This window comes from Ciconia boyciana, chromosome 3 (assembly GCF_034638445.1).
Source record: "Ciconia boyciana chromosome 3, ASM3463844v1, whole genome shotgun sequence".
Lineage (NCBI taxonomy): Eukaryota > Metazoa > Chordata > Aves > Ciconiiformes > Ciconiidae > Ciconia > Ciconia boyciana.
The window spans coordinates 111,243,610-111,262,128 of NC_132936.1; the positions used below are offsets into that span (position 1 = coordinate 111,243,610).

Consider the following 18,519-nt stretch of genomic DNA (forward strand, 5'->3'; position numbering starts at 1 on the left):
TTGGTTCAAAAAAGCAGTTCTGCTGTGTAATCCCTTAGGCTCAGGTTCACAGTAGCAATACATTTTCCTCAAGCCCACAGTAAATTCAAGACAATGAGAACTTGTTTAATCCTCTTCTGTTACAGTTGAGGAGGAGCACACGTTTGTGTGTTAACAGACATACGGCAACTGTTTTAGGGGTCTTGCTAGAAGAGAAATTGTGTTTATTTGGAAACCTTACTGTAGGTGACAAAAGAACCTGTTACCTGTAGAAGTCATGCATCGGATAGCTGGTGTAACTTGATATCTTATATAAACACTGGCCTCTACTGACAGCTTTTTCTATGGCATCTTGATTGTTCATTATTTTGTTATCTGTTGGGGAAAGAAAAGCCAAGAACTAATTACACCTGGATCAATGACTTTTTTTTCCTTGAGGTGTTAACGCAGAGCTCCCCCAAGAGCTAAACCCATTGGGAACAGTTAGTTCTATGCCTGCATTTTAGTTCTGGCATTTAGGCATATCAAATCCTCAATGCCAGATTACAAGGCAGATGCCCAGACAGTGCAGTGCACTCCTCAGACCAGAAAGACTGCTCCTCTTTGCACGCATTGCATAAAATGCCTGATAAGCCTTCATGTAAATACTCTTTGTGAACTCGTTTGTGAATAAACAGTTAGAGAAACAAGCCTTCCTATCAGGCTTAGGTTTTCTGTTGAGAACTCTGAAACCCAGATGTGTGAAAGCCTTTTCATCTACCCTAAGGACTTTTACACATCCCTCAGAAAGCAGAAAAGCATGGTGTTTCCCCCAGGGGAGTTTAAGAATAAGGCACTTGCCAACACAAGGGAAGTGGGAATTAGGTCTGACCACCTCCAGCATTTAAAAAGATGTGTCCAAGGCATAGCGAATTTGATAATCCTCTCTGTTATTCAGCTACTAGATCTTCTGTCAAGTCCCAAAGCGCACCTCAAACTAGTTTTGTCCACTTCCAGTAGCATCAGAGCACTGACTGATGCAGTCAGTAAGCCCAGGAGCTGTGAAGCAGGGAGCCAGAGCTTGCGTTTTAAATGGTGTAAAGAATATACAGGAAAAGGTGTAACAAGTACAGCCAAGCAGGTAAAAATTCTGCAAACTGAACCTTTTTCTTCTAAAATAACCTCCTGGAGCTCTTTGGCATTCAAACCATCACTCCAATCTCCTCCAAGAGGATCTTGTCTCATGCATACTTCTCTGCTATACATGGGAGTTTTATGTATGTAAACTGTTCCTATTTTCTGAAAAAAGTTATTTGGGATTGTGAATATTCATGCTTTTAGATACTAAAAGCCAAGTGAGGCATGTTTCTTTAGTGGACACTTGTTTTCAGATATGTGACAAAATATTTTCCATTATACTGACTTAGAATTGGAATTTGAGATGGGCTAAAGACCAGCAACCTGTATGAAAACAAGTTTCAGACAGAAGAGCTAATAACAGAGTTTTAATATGACAGGAAAACCTTAAGTTACCTTTGAAAGTGTCTGGCTGCCTAAAAACCCAAGATCACTTAGCTTGGCTTATTGCCTTCAGCTGAAACTCTGTTACAACTCAGCTTAAGGTGGTATCAAATCTGAGCCAAAAATAGAAAAAATGGTACAAGAAACCCCAAACCCAGCAGCAAATAAAACATGCAAAGTGAACAAACACAACTAACAAGGGCTCAGGCTCACCTTTCATCGTGACATTGACACCAGATGCTAGAAATAAACCTCCAAAGCGGTTGTTGAAAATCTGATTGCCTTCTAATGTTGCAGTTGCATGATTTGTTATTTCAATACCTTTATTGGGTCAGGGGAACAAAGAAGAGAAAAAAAAGTGGGCAAGTTAAATCCTTACTGATTGTGCTTTTCTACCTCTCTCATGATCTATAGTTTGTTCATTTTTTTTAAACCATCATAAACTGAGGGGAAAAAAAAAATAGACATAGCTAGAAATTGCACTGTAATTTGCTATAAAACTGAGGCTCAAATACTTCTGTTGAATCCTTTCAAAGAGCTACAGCTGGCATGCATGGTTTCTGGTAGTAACAATACACTACTAGTTTACCTGATAATAAAATGGTACTGTGATCATGTATTTTCAAGGGGATAGGATTTTTGGGTGCTTAAAGCTGTCACCTTCACATATATTTGAAAGTTCTTGTGCACATACCTTACCCTTTTTAAAATATCTTTTTAAAAGAGTTCTCAAGACAGGCACCTAAAATTCATTCCTTTAAATCTTAGCTTTTATCAGTAACCCATGTCTTCCAAGTCATTTGTCCAGGACTGCTCTTGACAGCAACCTATCCTTCCCCCCCACCACACTGAAACAACACCTTTAGAGGCTCTTCTCAGAAAACTTGCTTCTTCTGAAAGAAAGATGGGAGAAAACTCAAGAATGCAATTTTAGTTGCAATGGAATGGAATGCAAGACATATGGAACTGCGATCTTTAAACAGTAAATTGCACAAAAATCACTATTCTTCATCTCTTCTGGAGTAAGAAATGCTCATTTCAATAATTTTTCAAGTTCATGGAGTGAGAAAGTTGAACTTGAGATGCAATTTAAATCTCTTTAAAATGTGTATTTGCTCTGTTTCCTAGGTTTTAAAGCAGTGATAAAATATTCAAACCAGCATGCAGATCAACTATAAATGTCCTAGACAACTTTATCAATTACTTCTAAAATAAAATAATGAAAAATTATTTCACAGAAAAATGAGAAGGCAGAATACATGTTGTTTCTCAACATGCCAGTCATTCCAGAGACTGCTGTACAGATATTTTGGCTACAACTCTCAATTCTCAAATGATTTCTAGAATACACTGAAGGATATCCCAATCTCTGTTAAAATGTCTAAGTACTGTGGGGTAAAGAAACTCAGAATTAGCTTTGTGAAGAGCTTACTCTAAGCTCCAACACTTCAACATTTGGTTTAAACAACACAAACCTGCAGCAAATCCATCGAATATTCGATTTTTCCTTAGCACAGGGTGGCTATTGGTGCTGATAAGAACACCGGCTTGAGCATTCCTGAAGATATCGTTCTCTTCCAGAAGACCTAAGACAGACCAACAAACATGACATTTGAGCTTGTCAACATTTCCTTACCTGTAACCATTCTGTGAAATATTTTCAAAAGATCTCATGTATCATCATCCTGCTAATTCCTTTCATTTGGGGAATACCCACCAATAGCACTGAAGTTAGTGACACAAGTTTAAAGTAATTCTCAGTGTATAATCACGTAAGTGTATTTTTTCAGTATACGGAATAGAATCTGGGATTATATGCACCATTATGGAAAACATCGTTTTATTTTTGAGGAAACACTAAGTCTTTTCACTTTCCAATTTTTTCTTCAATCTTTCCAACATCTTTCTGTTCTTGTCTTCTAAAACGAGCAGCCTGCCAAAGCAAACCTTAACTTGCATTTTTATTGCAGGACAGGATTACTTTAAAAATGCTTAACTTAAAATTAAAGCTCATTTACAGCAAGTGATTATCTATAAAATATCAGAAGCTAACATCAGGACACACAACAGTCAGGGGATTTCAGAGGAGGACCACTTCTAGATTTACAAGTATACAAGAGATTCCTTAAAGATCTGTCTTTTTTTCCCCTAAATCTTTGACACTGGCAGAACCTGAACTGTTCAGATGCATAATTTTGGCTACATGACTCGAATTCAATACTGTCTTTCAGTCAAATGGCAACGCTTACAAAAGCAGATGGGATAAAAGGACTGTCCTAAGCAGCAATCTAACAGTCGTCTTGGATGAGATTAATTACCCCTCTGCCTCCCACAGATTTCAGTATTACTGATGTAATTAGGGCTAAAAAGCATCAGTGTATCTTCGTTATAGGTATTTTATTACTTCAGAAGACAAGAGCTAGGTTTCTAAAGAGCACTTTAAAAAGGACACTGCTTAATCTGAAATTAAACTCTTATCCAGAATATTCAGTATATGCCAGTAAGGGAAAAAACTACCTCTTCCCCCATTAAATATACAGATGCCTCCATCTCTTCCATCATGGATTTTATTTCTTCTTAGTGTAGGATTACTGTCTGTTTTAATCCATACACCAGCCATTGCATTATCAAAAATTTCATTGTCTTCTATAAATCCAAGCCCTAAAATTGAAGGAAGGGTGGAAAAAAATAAAATCAAAAAGGATAATAAATGGGAAGAGATAATATTGCAGAACATAAACAATTCTGGATAAAAGTGAAAAACAAACCTACCAGAATTATAGACAAGAATACCACCATTCTGACCACCCCAGATCTTGTTGCGTCTAATTTTGGGGTTGCTTCCAGTTCTAGAGAGAAATGTAAGCAAAGTAGTAATTTAAAACAGTTTACTATCTCCCAAGGCCAAACGCTTAAAACATCTCTACAGAAGTGCCCCATAGATCTTGCTGCTTAAAAATCTTACTAAAATACAGTTATTTCCAAACACATAAACATATTTTAGCTTTACAGACTTCAAGGGCCACACATTCTAGTCAATATCCAGGCTGTATTAGTAATAACTTACAAGGAAGTTGAAGGAGAGGATATTCAGACATATTGGATGTCAAAAAAAGTTATTTTTAGAAACAAAGTGACAAGAACAGTTAAAAAGACACAAAAGAGCACAAAACAAGCTATGCCTGTTTTGACATAAAATCAGAATACATTTTACCTTATCTGAACCCCTGAGTACATGTGATTATAGATGTCATTGTCTTCTAACACGCCATGTCCATTGTCATAAAAATAAACTCCAACCTAACACATTGAGAATTAAATTATTAGTTCCAAAGTAATGAAGCATAAAACCAAAGAAGAACTTTCTTCTCTATGGTCCCCTCGTAACCACAGCGCAAAACTCACCTGTTTCCCACTGTGTATTCTGTTTCTCCTCAAGACTGGAGTGCTCCCTGTTGTCACCCAGACTCCAGCCAAAGTATTGCTGTAAACTTCGTTTTCCTCAATCACACCTTGTCCTTTTTCATGCTAAATACAAGACAATTTAAGAGTTGAGAAAACCTGCTAACTGCCAATATTGTTTTTCTGGCTGTACCCATCCCTCCCCAATATGGCTTCTTTACTGTAGCAACGTAATTCTTTTATATTTGAGTACATATTTTCACTTTTTTTTTTTTTAAAAGTAACAGTACATCATGATTTTGAATGTTTGCCATGAAATGAAGAACACTCTGCATGTAAATCATTATATTTCAAGGCTCTGCAGTGGTATTTGCAAATCTCTGCTAGCTGTTGGTAGAAGAGGTACCTTCCCAGTGCCGTGCATCAGATGAAAGCTGTGGCACCTGGCACTTAAACCTACACCCAGCCCTGTCCACCAGACTGACAAAAAATTGGCACGTCTCTTAAGGGAACCATCTTTACCATGTGTTTGTGCTTAAAAGTAAAGCAACAGTATTCCTGGTCAGGGTAAGCTGTTCTAGTTAGATTTACAGAAGGAACAGATGAAGCTGCACGCTTGCAGCATTAGCTGAACCTTAGGTAACTTTTGGCAGAAAGATACACAAATATTTCTCAAAATCTGATATTGCTTAAGGGAACCTGACAGCTCTTTCAGTTCAATTAGCAGAGCCCTTGCACACGCTGGAAATTGCGCTTTATTCCTCACTTTTACAATACACGACCGTACAGCAATTGCAATGTATATCATCCTGAAGGCAAAAAAAAAAAATATTTTCTGAGGTTAGTTGTAAACAACATTACACTCCAAAAAAGCTGAACAGATTTCTAATTTTTTTTTTTTTTTAAATAATGACAAACTAGTGTGAAAACTAAGCCTTTAAAAAGCTTTTAAACAAGAAATGGTGAAATTCTATCATCTATCCCATTTGAAATTTTTTACTCTGTAATAGAAATAGTTTAGTGACATTCATAAGAGACTTCATCTTTTAAATACCAGCACCAGCTTCAGTCTATTACAATTAACCTAGTTTATAACATAAGAAATTCAGTCATTGTAAGTACAATCAATCATTTACATAGAGTACTCTTTTCCAACGTTTATATGAACAGAAAACAAGTTTGTATGCCTGTTTGTAGGTAATACTTACTACGTAAATTCCACCATGTTGACCATCATGAATCTTGTTGTGTCGAACTATGGGACAGCTGTTTGTTCGAATCTGTATTCCTGCTAATGCATTACCTGTTAACAAAAATGTTATTTAATACTACTTACTAATTTTTCTCACAATTCAAGATGCAATAAGCAAATTAGCTTACCATAAATGTCATTTCCTTCAATAAGGCCTCTTCCATCACCAAAGATATAAACACCACCTTGATTTCCATTAAAAATTGCATTGCCCCTAAGAAACAAAAGTATCCACATTATTTATTATAATACACTGTACAATATGTGTACAGTGTCTAGAACTGTACAATATTCAGATTTAAAATAGAGAATTTATTTTCTGTCGCTTTGAGAAATGCATACTTCCAAGTATACACGCAAATTAAAAATGCAGTTCAAACACAGACAGCAACTTCATTTTTACATATACAGGATTATTTACAGTTCATAATAAATAAATGAAATAAAATCGCACTTTTCCCATCCCCATCAAATCTCTTCTTCTAAGTAGTAAAATATCAATGAGGAAAACAATACCTTATTGTTGGGTCACTGTTTGAGGTAATCCAAACACCTGCAAAATTGTTTGCATAGATTTTGTTCTCTATGAATTGTCCTCTTCCTTTTTCATGAACATAGATTCCTCCAGTCTGGCCATGATGGATTTCACATCGAACTACCGTAGGATTGGCATACGCTTTCACTTCAAAACCTGCTATCCTGTTTCTATGTATGTTGCAGCTTTCAAAATAACCCTTAAGACACAAAACATGCAGTTTCCTGTAAAAGTCCTTTTTAAAATGAAGACTATTCCCTATCCTCCCTCCCCTCTAAATACAATTCTCATTTAAAAGCAAACAGTACCAAAACTGACAATATGCAAGTACTTATATAGCTCATTAAAACAGCTACTGCCACTGTATCATTTTTTTTCCCCCAAATAAAATACTGTTCTAAAGACACCATGTTTGCATTGCTATTTATTACTACCCATGGAATATCAAGAAAAAATGGCAACTCTGGATATAGCACCTCAAAGAGGACTAAATATCAGGTTTCCTTAGCACCTCCTGAGGATCAGACTCCTTTCAAAGGCCATAACGCCAGCAGGTCCAATATAAAAAGGACAGGGCTATGGAGAAGAATACCTACTTATTTTCAGACCCAGAACCATATATATTGGGTAAGAATACTATTTATTTAGGAAGAAGTGTCCTAAGTTTCTTTGAAATAACTGGTCAGAATAAATACATATGGATGTGGGAGATGAGTAATTTTTCCAGGGCTGGATTGGTCTGAGCAGCCAACTGGTAAACTTCTCCCCCTCCCCTTTTTTTAAAATGGTGTACACTTCTATTTAGACACTACAATAGTAGTAATAGGCCTACAACAAAACTGTATTTAAACAAATGCTTTATAAAGAGCATAGCTGGGGGGGTGTGTGGGCGGGATGTGGGTGGGTGGGGAAGACACTCCACAAAGCCATCCCAGGCACGCTCCTTCTGCTATGCCAACAGGCATTCGTGTAGCAGGATGATGAACTGATCCATCTGAAAATTCATCTGGCAAAATGGTGGGTTTCCACCCAATGATTTCTCCCATTCTAGTTCATTCCAGGGCAATGCAAAGTAACTGTGTCAGCCCTTTCAGAGCATTCTTCTGACGCTGTTTTAGAACATTTTGATACTAAAATTCAACCTATTCTTTGAGGTGAACTTTAATGGTATTATATGCCCATTTTGCCCAACTAAAATAACAGAAACTAAACAACTGAAAGAGAGGAAGCATCTTTTATTGGAGATGGTAGACAATCACCAAGTGATGTGTTTTAATTTGTGGATGGCTTGGATGCAAGCTCTTGAAAGCTCTAACCCAGACTATCTCCAGCGGGCAGCTGCAGAGGGCAAGACGAAAAAACAGAGCACATGACATTCAGAGCAGTACTCTGCTGCTGACTAACAACCAAAATTGCACTGTCCCTTACATCCAAGAACACGTGGCTGGAAGATAATGTGAACCAATCTTAGTTCTTTCTTTTCTCCTAGACATCTGTCCCCATGCTCTGCAAAGGCGTCTATAGTATAAACAATCTATATGATTCCAGCTAGTTTTAGCTGGAATCCAGATAGTTTTAGCAGTATCAGTCCTCATCATGCAAAAGATTACCTGATTTAATGAACTGATAACAGGTATATAGGTAAAACACCTGACCCAAAAGGAAGGGGGCCCAACTTTCACTGATCTTTGTCACCCTCATAGGAACCTCATCCAAATACTGTTTTTTCCTGTAGCCACTTAACTTAGTTACTTAGTCTCACTAATCACGAGACTTGTTTTTACTTGCGAACTACAAAAAAAGCACAATTCCTCCTACTGCTCAGTATAACTGGATCCCAGTGTTTGTACTCACATGACCTACTACCATGAGCACCTCAGTCCTGCAGTTGCTACTACCCACCACACAGAAGTTACTCAAGTTACTGCCAACCTAGGTAGAAAGCACTGTTTCACTGTTGTATTACTTACGTGCTGTGAATTGCTAAGGGACTTCATCAAACATATTTTGATTACAAAAAAGCAGAAATACATACAGTTCAATGAGGAAATCAAGACAGCACGCACTTCTCCCTACTTTGAGGATTGCAGCCAGGAAAGGCACTGCATCGATTAAACATTCTCCAAAAAAGTACTATCAGTGTGCACAGCTTTGCTCCCCAGGCCTCTCTGGGTGACAAATAAAAAAGTCAAATGGAAAAAGCCTACTTTCTGTAAATATTCAGAATATATTTTTTTTCAAGGATTTAGGATTAGATTTCTTCAGTGAGTCAAGATGTTTTCAGAGTTCAAGGAAGCTACACACTAACAGACAGGGGAATCTAAAAGGAGATTACCTCAGAAATATACCTTCATGCCAACAGGCAGTCTTTGGGACTTCTTATCCCAAAAGGAACCACTTTTTTTCCTCATTTTCACTTAAAATGAAGCCCTCAGAGAAACTTAAGAAAGATGACAATTTGGTACAAAGTAAAGCTTAATCCTCTTAATGGAATATATAATTTCAATTAAAATATTACTACACATGGTCTGGTGTCTTTTTAATTACTTCACACATTATCTTCCCCTTTGAGTGCCAAATACGTTGTGACTACAGCAACACGATGAAGGAAAAGAGGTATTGCAGATGCGCTTCATGACAGCCATTTCAGATGCCATGTAGAAGCTGTGAACAAGCAGAGCCTTTATCATGTGGTCAGCGATATCTTTGCAAGCTTCAGCAAGCACTGTTATTTAATAGTAAGGAAGTTTTGGTACAAATACTTTTTAATTCCTGAAAACAATACCATATACTGCGTAACTTTTAAACTTACTTGGAAATGAAGTGAAAGTGAGGGCCCCTTCACTTCTGCTTGTGTCCCAGTGTATCTACATAATACGCAACTTCAGAGAGGAACAGAAGTACCGGTAGATTAACTGTACTCTGCCCAATATGCCCTAAGATACCATAACATCCCTTGACAGCAGAGTACAAGTGTTATTTCTTCAAAAAGTAGAAAATGGAGCCTTCAAAATGACTACTCTTCTATGTTCTCAAAAAAAGTAGGACTGCTGATTCAGAAGAAACTGAGAATTTGCTGTAAGCCTCTGTGAAGGAAGTGTTCCTCAAAAGTGGGAGAAGGAAAAAGAAAAATCTGTATCTCAGATTTCTTTATAAGGCTGACTGCTGGGTCAAAGTCAAGGCTTTCTGCTAGGTAAGATCCTGTAACATTCAAGATTAATAAAGAGAAACTGCATTAAAAAGTCCAGTCCACCTCAAGCAGAGTCAGCTTAAGCTGAACTGCTGACTTTGAGCTGATGGAGTTAAACCCAGGGTATTTCTGCACTTGTTGAGGCCATGTCTGAACACCACCTGTGTGCGTAATTATTAAACTGAATTCACTGAAACCAATAGAATTGCTGTTTGTCAGAAGGCACATGCTCTTCCACAGTCCTGAGCAACCACCTCATTCTCAGATCACCTATTTCCTATGCCATTCTCTGCTGAAAACAACAACTTCTTTGGCCCAAACTCACCCCCTAGGGAGAAGGGCTAAACTAATCTCAGTCTTTAAGATGCCCCTAGGCAATCCCTGGTATCTTTTCCAGCCACCACAGCCACCACTTCAAAAGGCATTGTTGTGCCTTTGAACTATATCCTCTCAAAAAAAGTCTTCCCTTTTATTTTTTTTAAGTGATAAACTTCTGGATCCCAAGAAATCACATATGGCTTCAGATAACATTTTCTTCTTGGAAAGTTAACAAATATTTTGTTAACAAGGAAATAACAAGGAAATTGTGTTTCTAAGTATGGAGTTAAATGACCTATTATCCATAGGGCCCACTAATACTGTTGCAATCCCAAAGCTTACTGCCAGCCCCAGGTATAACCAGTAACACCATTAGGAACAGCCTGTTCCTTTCTTACCACTTCTGTCTAACAGCACACACGGGCTGCCCAACCTGCAGCTCTTAAGCTCTGTCCAGCTGTCGGGCAGCTCAAGCCCAGATCCTTTATGGAGACTCTGCCAGGCAGCTATTAAGGTCAGGAAGGTCAATACTCCTCCTCTGCATAGAGCAATTGCAAGCGTTGTAGTGCCTCCACCTCCTTCTAAGAATGATTTTTAAGTGTGCTAGGTATTTTAATTGTGTTTTGTGAGGGCTTCTGGTCATAATTCATCAACTAGCAGTAGAACAACATGGAGGATGCAGCACCTGGCAGTGCCAGGATTGCTTAGTAAGAAAAAAAGGCCCCTGTGATTAATAAGGAACAAGGAATAAGGGATGCACGTGATAAAAAATATTACAATCTTACACAAAAATACCAAGTGTAAGGAGACTCAAAATACCTTATCAGTAGCTTTCTGCTCGAAAAATCCCAAATATTAAGAAGTAGCTCTGTACACCAAAGTTATTTAAAATACCAGGCAAAGCATTAGCTGTGGGCACAAGATGACAGCTACAGTGACAAAGTGTGGGCAAGAACACACTGCTGCAGCCTGTTAAAGATCTGAGCAGAGAAAGTAATCACGAACAGACAGACAAACACCACAGTAATGGTAATGTTGATGTTTCCACATACTACTTAGTCTACAGAAAAAGTTGGTGTGATGAGAAAGAAGGGTTCCTTTGCAGCTGGACAAGCTCAGAAGACTTTTTACATCAAGACTAAGTCAGTAATGGAACTTGGAATTTTTTTTTTTTCTTTCTGCATTTTATCTAGTCTAACAAATACTGCTTTGAAATCCATTAGGGTTAAAACTTGTAACTGACAGGATTTTGTTCACTGCTTTTCTCCTCAGAGGAATTTTTTCCTCATGTATTTCTAAAACGGCTTTTTTTCTTTCTCTGTCTCAAAGATCACAAAGTTATAGAAATGCAGAGGTATTTCATGTTATTGTTTGAACAATACAGGTTTTTTTTTTTTAAAAAGATAATTGTGCAAGCTTTAACACTTCCTAAATGTTTATTGACACTTGTATTCCCAACAGGGTAAGAAAAAAAGCCAAAACCACCCCAGGAGACCAAGATGGAAAGAAATGAACTGCTAAAGAGTATCTGACTCTGTATCAACTTAAATAGCAATAACAAGTGTGACTGACAGCACAAAAAAAATGTTTATAAAAATTTGTCTCCCAAAGCCTGGAATGGTCTTTATTTGAGAGTTGGTGGATTTTACAAAAATCCAAATGCAGCATAAAGAAAACCACATTCAGGATGCAAAACAAACCCTTTATTTTTAGTGCATAGGAAAAATTTGCTATTGCAGCAAAAGGCCAACTGAGTTTTTACGTAGTCTGTATAGAAACTGGCATAAGCTTCATTTATATTTTTTGACTTTATATACACACTTCTTTTAAATACTACAGATCAGATAATTTTAAAGACTGAGCTGCCAACTAGTCACAATCACCCAACTTAGACACATGCTACTATGCTCTTCTTTCATCAAAAAGAAAAAAAAAAACAAGCAATAGTGCTACGTTTCTCATTTGGGAGCAATGAAAATGAAGACTGTTATGCCTAGATCTCAGCTTTAAACTATAAAATTATGCTTATTCTTACAGTAAATTGGAACTTCTCTGTTGTTTGCATACAACTACTAAATACAATTTATGACGAATGTCTGGTAACTTGTCTCCAGCAACTGGTAAGAGAGGTCAGCGTAAGGCACTGAGGGCTGCCAATGCCATGCTGCATTTTTAATGCCTGCTTGTTAAACATTTGGCACAAGCACCAAGGCAAACATCAGAATATTGCCCGTTTAGAAATAAGAGGTTAAGTTTCTCCAAGTATTAAAACACAAAGAACAGTCTGAGAGCATGAAACTGAAAAACAAAGCACTCTTGAACCTTTCAGAGCCAGCACTCCAGCACAGAAACCCACGGGAAAAAAAATGTGTAGGGTAGGAATTCAGCACTGGAATGTACTCATCCCACTTCAGTCACAAGCAATGAAAAAAAAAAATACACACCCAAAAATAACAGAAGGGAAGCAAGAGAAGTGAACACAGAAAATCCATTTTTGTTTAGGTATGGAGATTTGTATCTGAAAGATACCATGTCACTTAAGGAGTATGTAAATATTGCCAATGATGTCATTTCATCAACTCTATCACTAGCATGATACAGAACAGAGGACACTGCCAAAAGCAGACTTTGAGATGGAAGGGGGGTGGGGAGGAATCTTTCAAAGGAGTTTATGACTAAGAAAGATTTCAATAATATTTGCAGCTGAGATAAATATTATTCACATGTTCTCTTTAATGTGCCAGTGTTTCCTTTAAACAAAAAGGAAAAATTTATTTCTATTCCATTTTGCTTGTGATATCACACTGATGACAGCATTGGAACAGGCATTCCACTGGTAAGAAAACAGATCAAATACACTTTTATTTAAAATGAATCAAGTGAATTCAGTCTGGCTTTTAAATTTTTTTAATATTTCAATACTCATATATTTAATATTTATACTTCAGTACTTAAACAAGAAGCAGCTCCTAGCCAGACTTTCCAATTAACCCTCAAGCCTACAGACAGACATCTCCCTTCCAGGAGTTACTGAAGCACTCTCCTTTACCAGCTTTCCTATAGCTGAAATCACTTCATTACATGTTTCTGAGCCTGTTTAAGTCTTGGAGGGATGTCTGGATATATGTATCCACTGAAGCAGATTAGGAGAGTTTATACAATACGTTAATACAGCTTAAATGAGGCAGTGGCAGCATCCAAACAATGAGATAATATAAAACAAAGGACATAACATCTTAAGTTTGCCACCACTCTTTGCAAAATGGCCAAACAACTACATCTCTAGAGAATATAAAACGATGCAAAGAAATCTGCCAGAAGACTGCTACAAGGGCATTCTTCTGGGCTGGTATAATCTTGCCCAAGACAGAACAAATATGCTCCTTAGGATTTAACAAAGAGGTGGAGAAGAGGCATCTAACAGAGCAGAATCCCACCACGTTCGACCTTCCACAGGCAAGAAGATTTTATGCCAGCAGCAAAAATAACAGCACTCCGTGACCTGTTTACCTTCCAGTGAGACCAGGAAACCGCAAATCAAACAGCTGCAACTAGTACTGCATTGTTCCTTTACCCCTACCTCCCCAGCAACTTGGGTGGAAAGGAGAAAAGCCTTGACTAGTTTCTGTCCACAGTGGATTTTCTGTTAACACTATTTCCAGACTGCCACTCATCAAGAACCCGACCAGATTTGGGTTAGAACTACAGCAAAAGGAACAAGTACTTACAAGGGAAGGAAGATATCCTAAACAAAAGGGAAAAAGATCCACAATTTAGTGAGCCTAAAAACACCCAGTCAGGGATCAAAATACCAATCTTCAAAAACCAGCTGCTTCTATTCTTCCTCTTAACCATGATAAAACTACATGTTTTTTTTTCCCTGAAAGCTTGCTACATTATGTATTAGCTATAATTGCATTAATCATTCATCAAAATTATGGAAATTTATTTCCCCAAAGAAATGTCATATTACGAGAGATTATTATTTTATTCAATAGGCATCTGAGACCTAGCCAACAGTCCCCCAACACATAACACATTGTAGAAAATCCTCATGCAGAAGTTCAGCAGGAAAGCTAAAGCCATTTAGTACCTGAATTAATGAACATTTTATTTAGGAATAAGATTACTTTAAAATGGTGGACTATAGTTTCCTTGGAGCAAGCATCGAATGAGTCTAAGTTAAAAATGAATGTCTACTGTAGTTAGATCTGTGAACATACTAAATGGGGGAGAGGGGTGGTGACAGCAAGATGAAATACATGAGGGATACAGAAGGAACAGTGGATCCAAAGGTCAGAAGATAAAGTCAGAAAATTGAAATGCGAAAACAGAGGTCCACTCTACACCCCAGCTATGTCTGCAGAACTGTGACTTGGGACTCATCTTTCTCAGCTAGTGAAAGCCATTAGTGTCTAATGCTTGCATTTTTATAAGTATTATTTATCTTTCTCAGGGACTAAGTAAGATCTACCAGCAAAACTACTACTTAGGTGATAAGACATCTACTTACAAAGAACAGCTGTGGATATAACGTACCAGGTCTAATTATGGTCTTCTTGCCAAAGAAGCAGCCTAGCATATATTTAGCCACAGCTAGGTAAGAAGTGTGTCAGGTAGTAAGACTAGGAACAAAATGTATGGAAGAAAATATGCACTACTATCTCAGAGTACACAAAATGCACCGGTTTGGGCTGACCTCATTCTTCAGCAGCATTCTGAAATCAAGTCTGTTACAGGAAGGTTTTCATTACAGCAACAGCACAGCACCAGAGAAGAGATTCCTATTTATCTACCCTTAAAATGCACCTTTAAAAATGCAACCACCAAAGCAACTGACTATATGTATTATTCCCTATCACCAAAGTTATAGGCAATCCATGTCCTGCAATATCCAATGCCTACAGCAAGATAATCAAATTCTGTGGTATCCTTCTGAAGGCAAGAAGGAATCTGAAATCATGTTGATTTTGAACATTACACTTGATCTGACAGTGAGCAATATTAACTTCCGCATCCCTTATTTAGTTTGACATTTAGTTCACCATACTCTGACCACATTTGGTACTGTTTATGTGTGTAATTTTCATAGGATCATACAATGGTTTGGGTTGGAAGGGAGCTTTAAAGGTCATCTAGTCCAACCCCCCTGCAATGAGCAGGTACATCTTCAACTAGATCAGGTTGCTCAGAGCCCTGTCCAACCTGACCTTGAATGTTTCCAGGGGTGGGACATCTACCACCTCTCTGGGTAACCTGTTCCAGTGTTTCACCACCATCATAGTAAAAAATTTCTTCCTTATATCTAGTCTAAATCTATCCTCTTTTAGTTTAAAACCTTTACCCATTGTCCTATCGCAATAGGCCCTGCTAAAAAGCCTGTACCCATCTTTCTTATAGGCCCCCTTTAAGTACTGAAAGGCTGCAAGATAAGGTCTCCCCAGAGCCTTCTCTTCTCCAGGATGAACAACCCCAACTCTCTCAGCCTTTCCTCATAGGAGAGGTGTTCCAGCCCTCTGATCATTTTCGTGGCCCTCCTCTGGACATGCTCCAAGAGCTCCATGTCTTTCCTGTGCTGAGGACTCCAGAGCTGGACGCAGTACTGCAGGTGGGGTCTCACCAGAGCAGAGCAGAGGGACAGAATCACCTCCCTCAACCTGCTGGCCATGCTGCTTTTGATGCAGCCCAGGATACGGTTGGCCTTCTGGGCTGCGAGTGCACATCACCGGCTCATGTCCAGTTTTTCATCCACCAGTACCCCCAAGTCCTTCTCCGCAGGGCTGCTCTCAACCCCTTCATTCCCTAGCCTGTATTGATACTGGGGGTTGCCCCGACCCAGGTGCAGGACCTTGCACTTGGCCTTGTTGAACTTCATGAGCTTCGCATGGGCCCACTCCTCAAGCCTGTCAAGGTCCCTCTGGATGGCATCCCGTCCCTCAGGCGTGTCAACTGCACCACTCAGCTTGGCATCATCTGCAAACTTGCTGAGGGTGCACTCGATCCCACTATGTCATTGATTAAGATATTAAACAGTACTGGTCCCAATATGGACCCCTGAGGGACATCACTTGTCACCGATCTCCATCTGGACATTGAGCCATTGACCACTACCCTCTGGATGTGACCATCCAACCAATTCCTCATCCACCGAACAGTCCACCCATCAAATCCACATTTCTCCAATTTAGAGAGAAGGATGTTGTGGGGGCTGTGTCAAAGGCCTTACAGAAGTCCAGACAGATGACAGCCGTAGCTCCTTCCTTGTCCACTGAAGTAGTCACTCCATCACAGAAGGCCACTAGGTTGATCAGGCAGGACCTGTCCTTGGTGAAGCCATACTGGTGGTCTCGAATCACCTTTCTATCTTCCACGTGCCTTAGCATAGCTTCTAGGAGGACCTGTTCTGTGATCTTCCCAGGCACAGAGGTGAGGCTGACAGGTCAGTGGTTCCCAGGGTCCTTCTTTCTACCCTTTTTAAAAATGGGCGCAATGTTTCCCTTTTTCCAGTCACCAGGGACTTCACCTGACTGCCACGCCTTTTCAAATATCATGGAGAGTGGCTTGGCAACTACATCAGCCAATTCCCTCTGGACTCTGAGATACATCTCATGAGGTCCCATAGACTTGTATATGTTCAGGTTCCTTAGGTGGTCATGAACCTGATCTTCTCTTACAGTGGGAGGAACTTTGCTCCCCCAGTCCCTGTCTTGCAGTCCATGCACTCGAGAGGTGTGAGAAGAGAGGTTGCCCTCAGTGAAGACTGAGGCAAAAAGGTCTCAGCCTTCTCCTTGTCTGTTACCAGTTTGCCAGTCTTGCTCATCAGGTTCACTTTCTTTGACCTTCCTTTTCTGGCTGACATACCTGCAGAAGCCCTTATTATTATTCTTTGTGTACCTTGCCAAATTCAGCTCCATCCGCGCCTTGGCCTTCCTGACCCCCTCCCTACACAACTGGACAGCATCCTTATACTCTTCCCAGAATACTTCTCCCTGCTTCCATTGCCTGTGCATTTCCTTCTTGCCCTTTAGTTTGACCAGCAGGTCTGGACTCAGCCATGCCCGTCTCTTGCCCTCCTTTCCTACACCTGGGGATTGAGAGCTCTTGCGCTCTATGGAAAGCATCCTTAAAGATCTGCCATTTTAAGAATGACTAAAAGAAAACTGCTTGTTTTGTCAGCTGGGTGGTGTCAATTTGGACTTTGACATTCAAGCAGGAAAAACAATGATTTGGCACTGTTTGGAAGACATGCAGAATATTTTGCTAAAACAAATCAGCAAATAATCATCTTTTATTTCAGCAGCAAAAATCAATTCAGTTTATTTCAAGGGCTATGCAAACTCGTTATTCACTACTTTGCATGTACATGGAAGTTATCACCTTCCTCCCACAGAAACAAACGTTTTTATGAAAGAAGGCCTGAATTCTGAAACAAAATTCTGTTAAAATTCCCACAAGTAACTCCATGCTAGAAAAGTGCTTTTCCTAGAGAAGCTGGACATACCCTGTTTCAGAGATTTAACATTAAAATAAGACTGATAAAGTCCCCATGGAGCATTTTATTTCATTTTTAAATCTTCTAGCACCCTATTTTTTGTTCCATTTCAAAAGGAAAAAGAATGAAGCGATAGTGTAAATGTAAGCCTACCATTTACATCCTATTTCAAGAAGTATTTTGTCACTGCAACATAATTCAATGTAACAGGCTGCCAATCAACTGCAAAAAGCTTGCTTAAACCTCTTTCAGCTAAAATTGTCTTTAAAGTGAAGTTGCCCACTGAAGGGCAAGAGGAGAACAGTAGGCATATTTTTAAATATCTGTTCACATGGAAAAGCATGTTTTTTTTAAAACATTTCTTCAATGACAGGCAAAATTTGAAGATTTTAGCTATGCAACATCTATATTTCTTTCTTCAAAAGAAGACATATACGTTACCATGCCATGGTCAAAAGTGAAAACGCCAACATCACGTCCATGGTGAATGTGATTCCGTCTGATAATGGGATTTCCATGGTTTTTAACCCAAATCCCTGCTAATGCATTATTGGAGATCTCATTGTCCTCATATATTCCCTGGGAAATAAAAATGTAAATTAGGACTGGAATCAAGAACAGTAAACAATTTTATCGAAGTAAAGAAATTGATACTGAAAAATACCTGTGCATGGTCTGTAATATAAAGTCCAACATTTTCACAGTCGCTGATGTTACAGTGTTTAATAGTAGGACAAGCTCCCTGGCCACTAACACATACTGCAGAGCCAACTGGAAGAAAACAGTACAGTTACCATAGCTTCAAAGCATAGTGTATTTATAAATAGTCTGGCAGTGCTTTTGCAAGAAAA

The 18,519-nt window shown here is 38.8% G+C and overlaps 1 protein-coding gene across 2 annotated transcripts in view; it reads right to left on the reverse strand.

The window, feature by feature from the left end:
* FBXO11 (F-box protein 11) overlaps nt 1-18,519 on the reverse strand; it is a 79,202-nt gene that overhangs the window by 1,119 nt on the left and 59,564 nt on the right. For both annotated transcript variants that reach the window (XM_072857102.1, XM_072857101.1), the window contains exons 10-21: nt 18,333-18,439; nt 18,110-18,247; nt 6,650-6,867; nt 6,262-6,347; nt 6,090-6,184; nt 4,885-5,007; nt 4,694-4,779; nt 4,252-4,328; nt 3,997-4,140; nt 2,955-3,065; nt 1,693-1,800; nt 246-354 (exon numbers count right to left, since the gene is read on the reverse strand). In XM_072857102.1, coding sequence (XP_072713203.1) covers nt 246-354; nt 1,693-1,800; nt 2,955-3,065; nt 3,997-4,140; nt 4,252-4,328; nt 4,694-4,779; nt 4,885-5,007; nt 6,090-6,184; nt 6,262-6,347; nt 6,650-6,867; nt 18,110-18,247; nt 18,333-18,439 — 1,402 coding nt within the window. The remainder of the gene's footprint in view (nt 1-245; nt 355-1,692; nt 1,801-2,954; nt 3,066-3,996; nt 4,141-4,251; nt 4,329-4,693; nt 4,780-4,884; nt 5,008-6,089; nt 6,185-6,261; nt 6,348-6,649; nt 6,868-18,109; nt 18,248-18,332; nt 18,440-18,519) is intronic.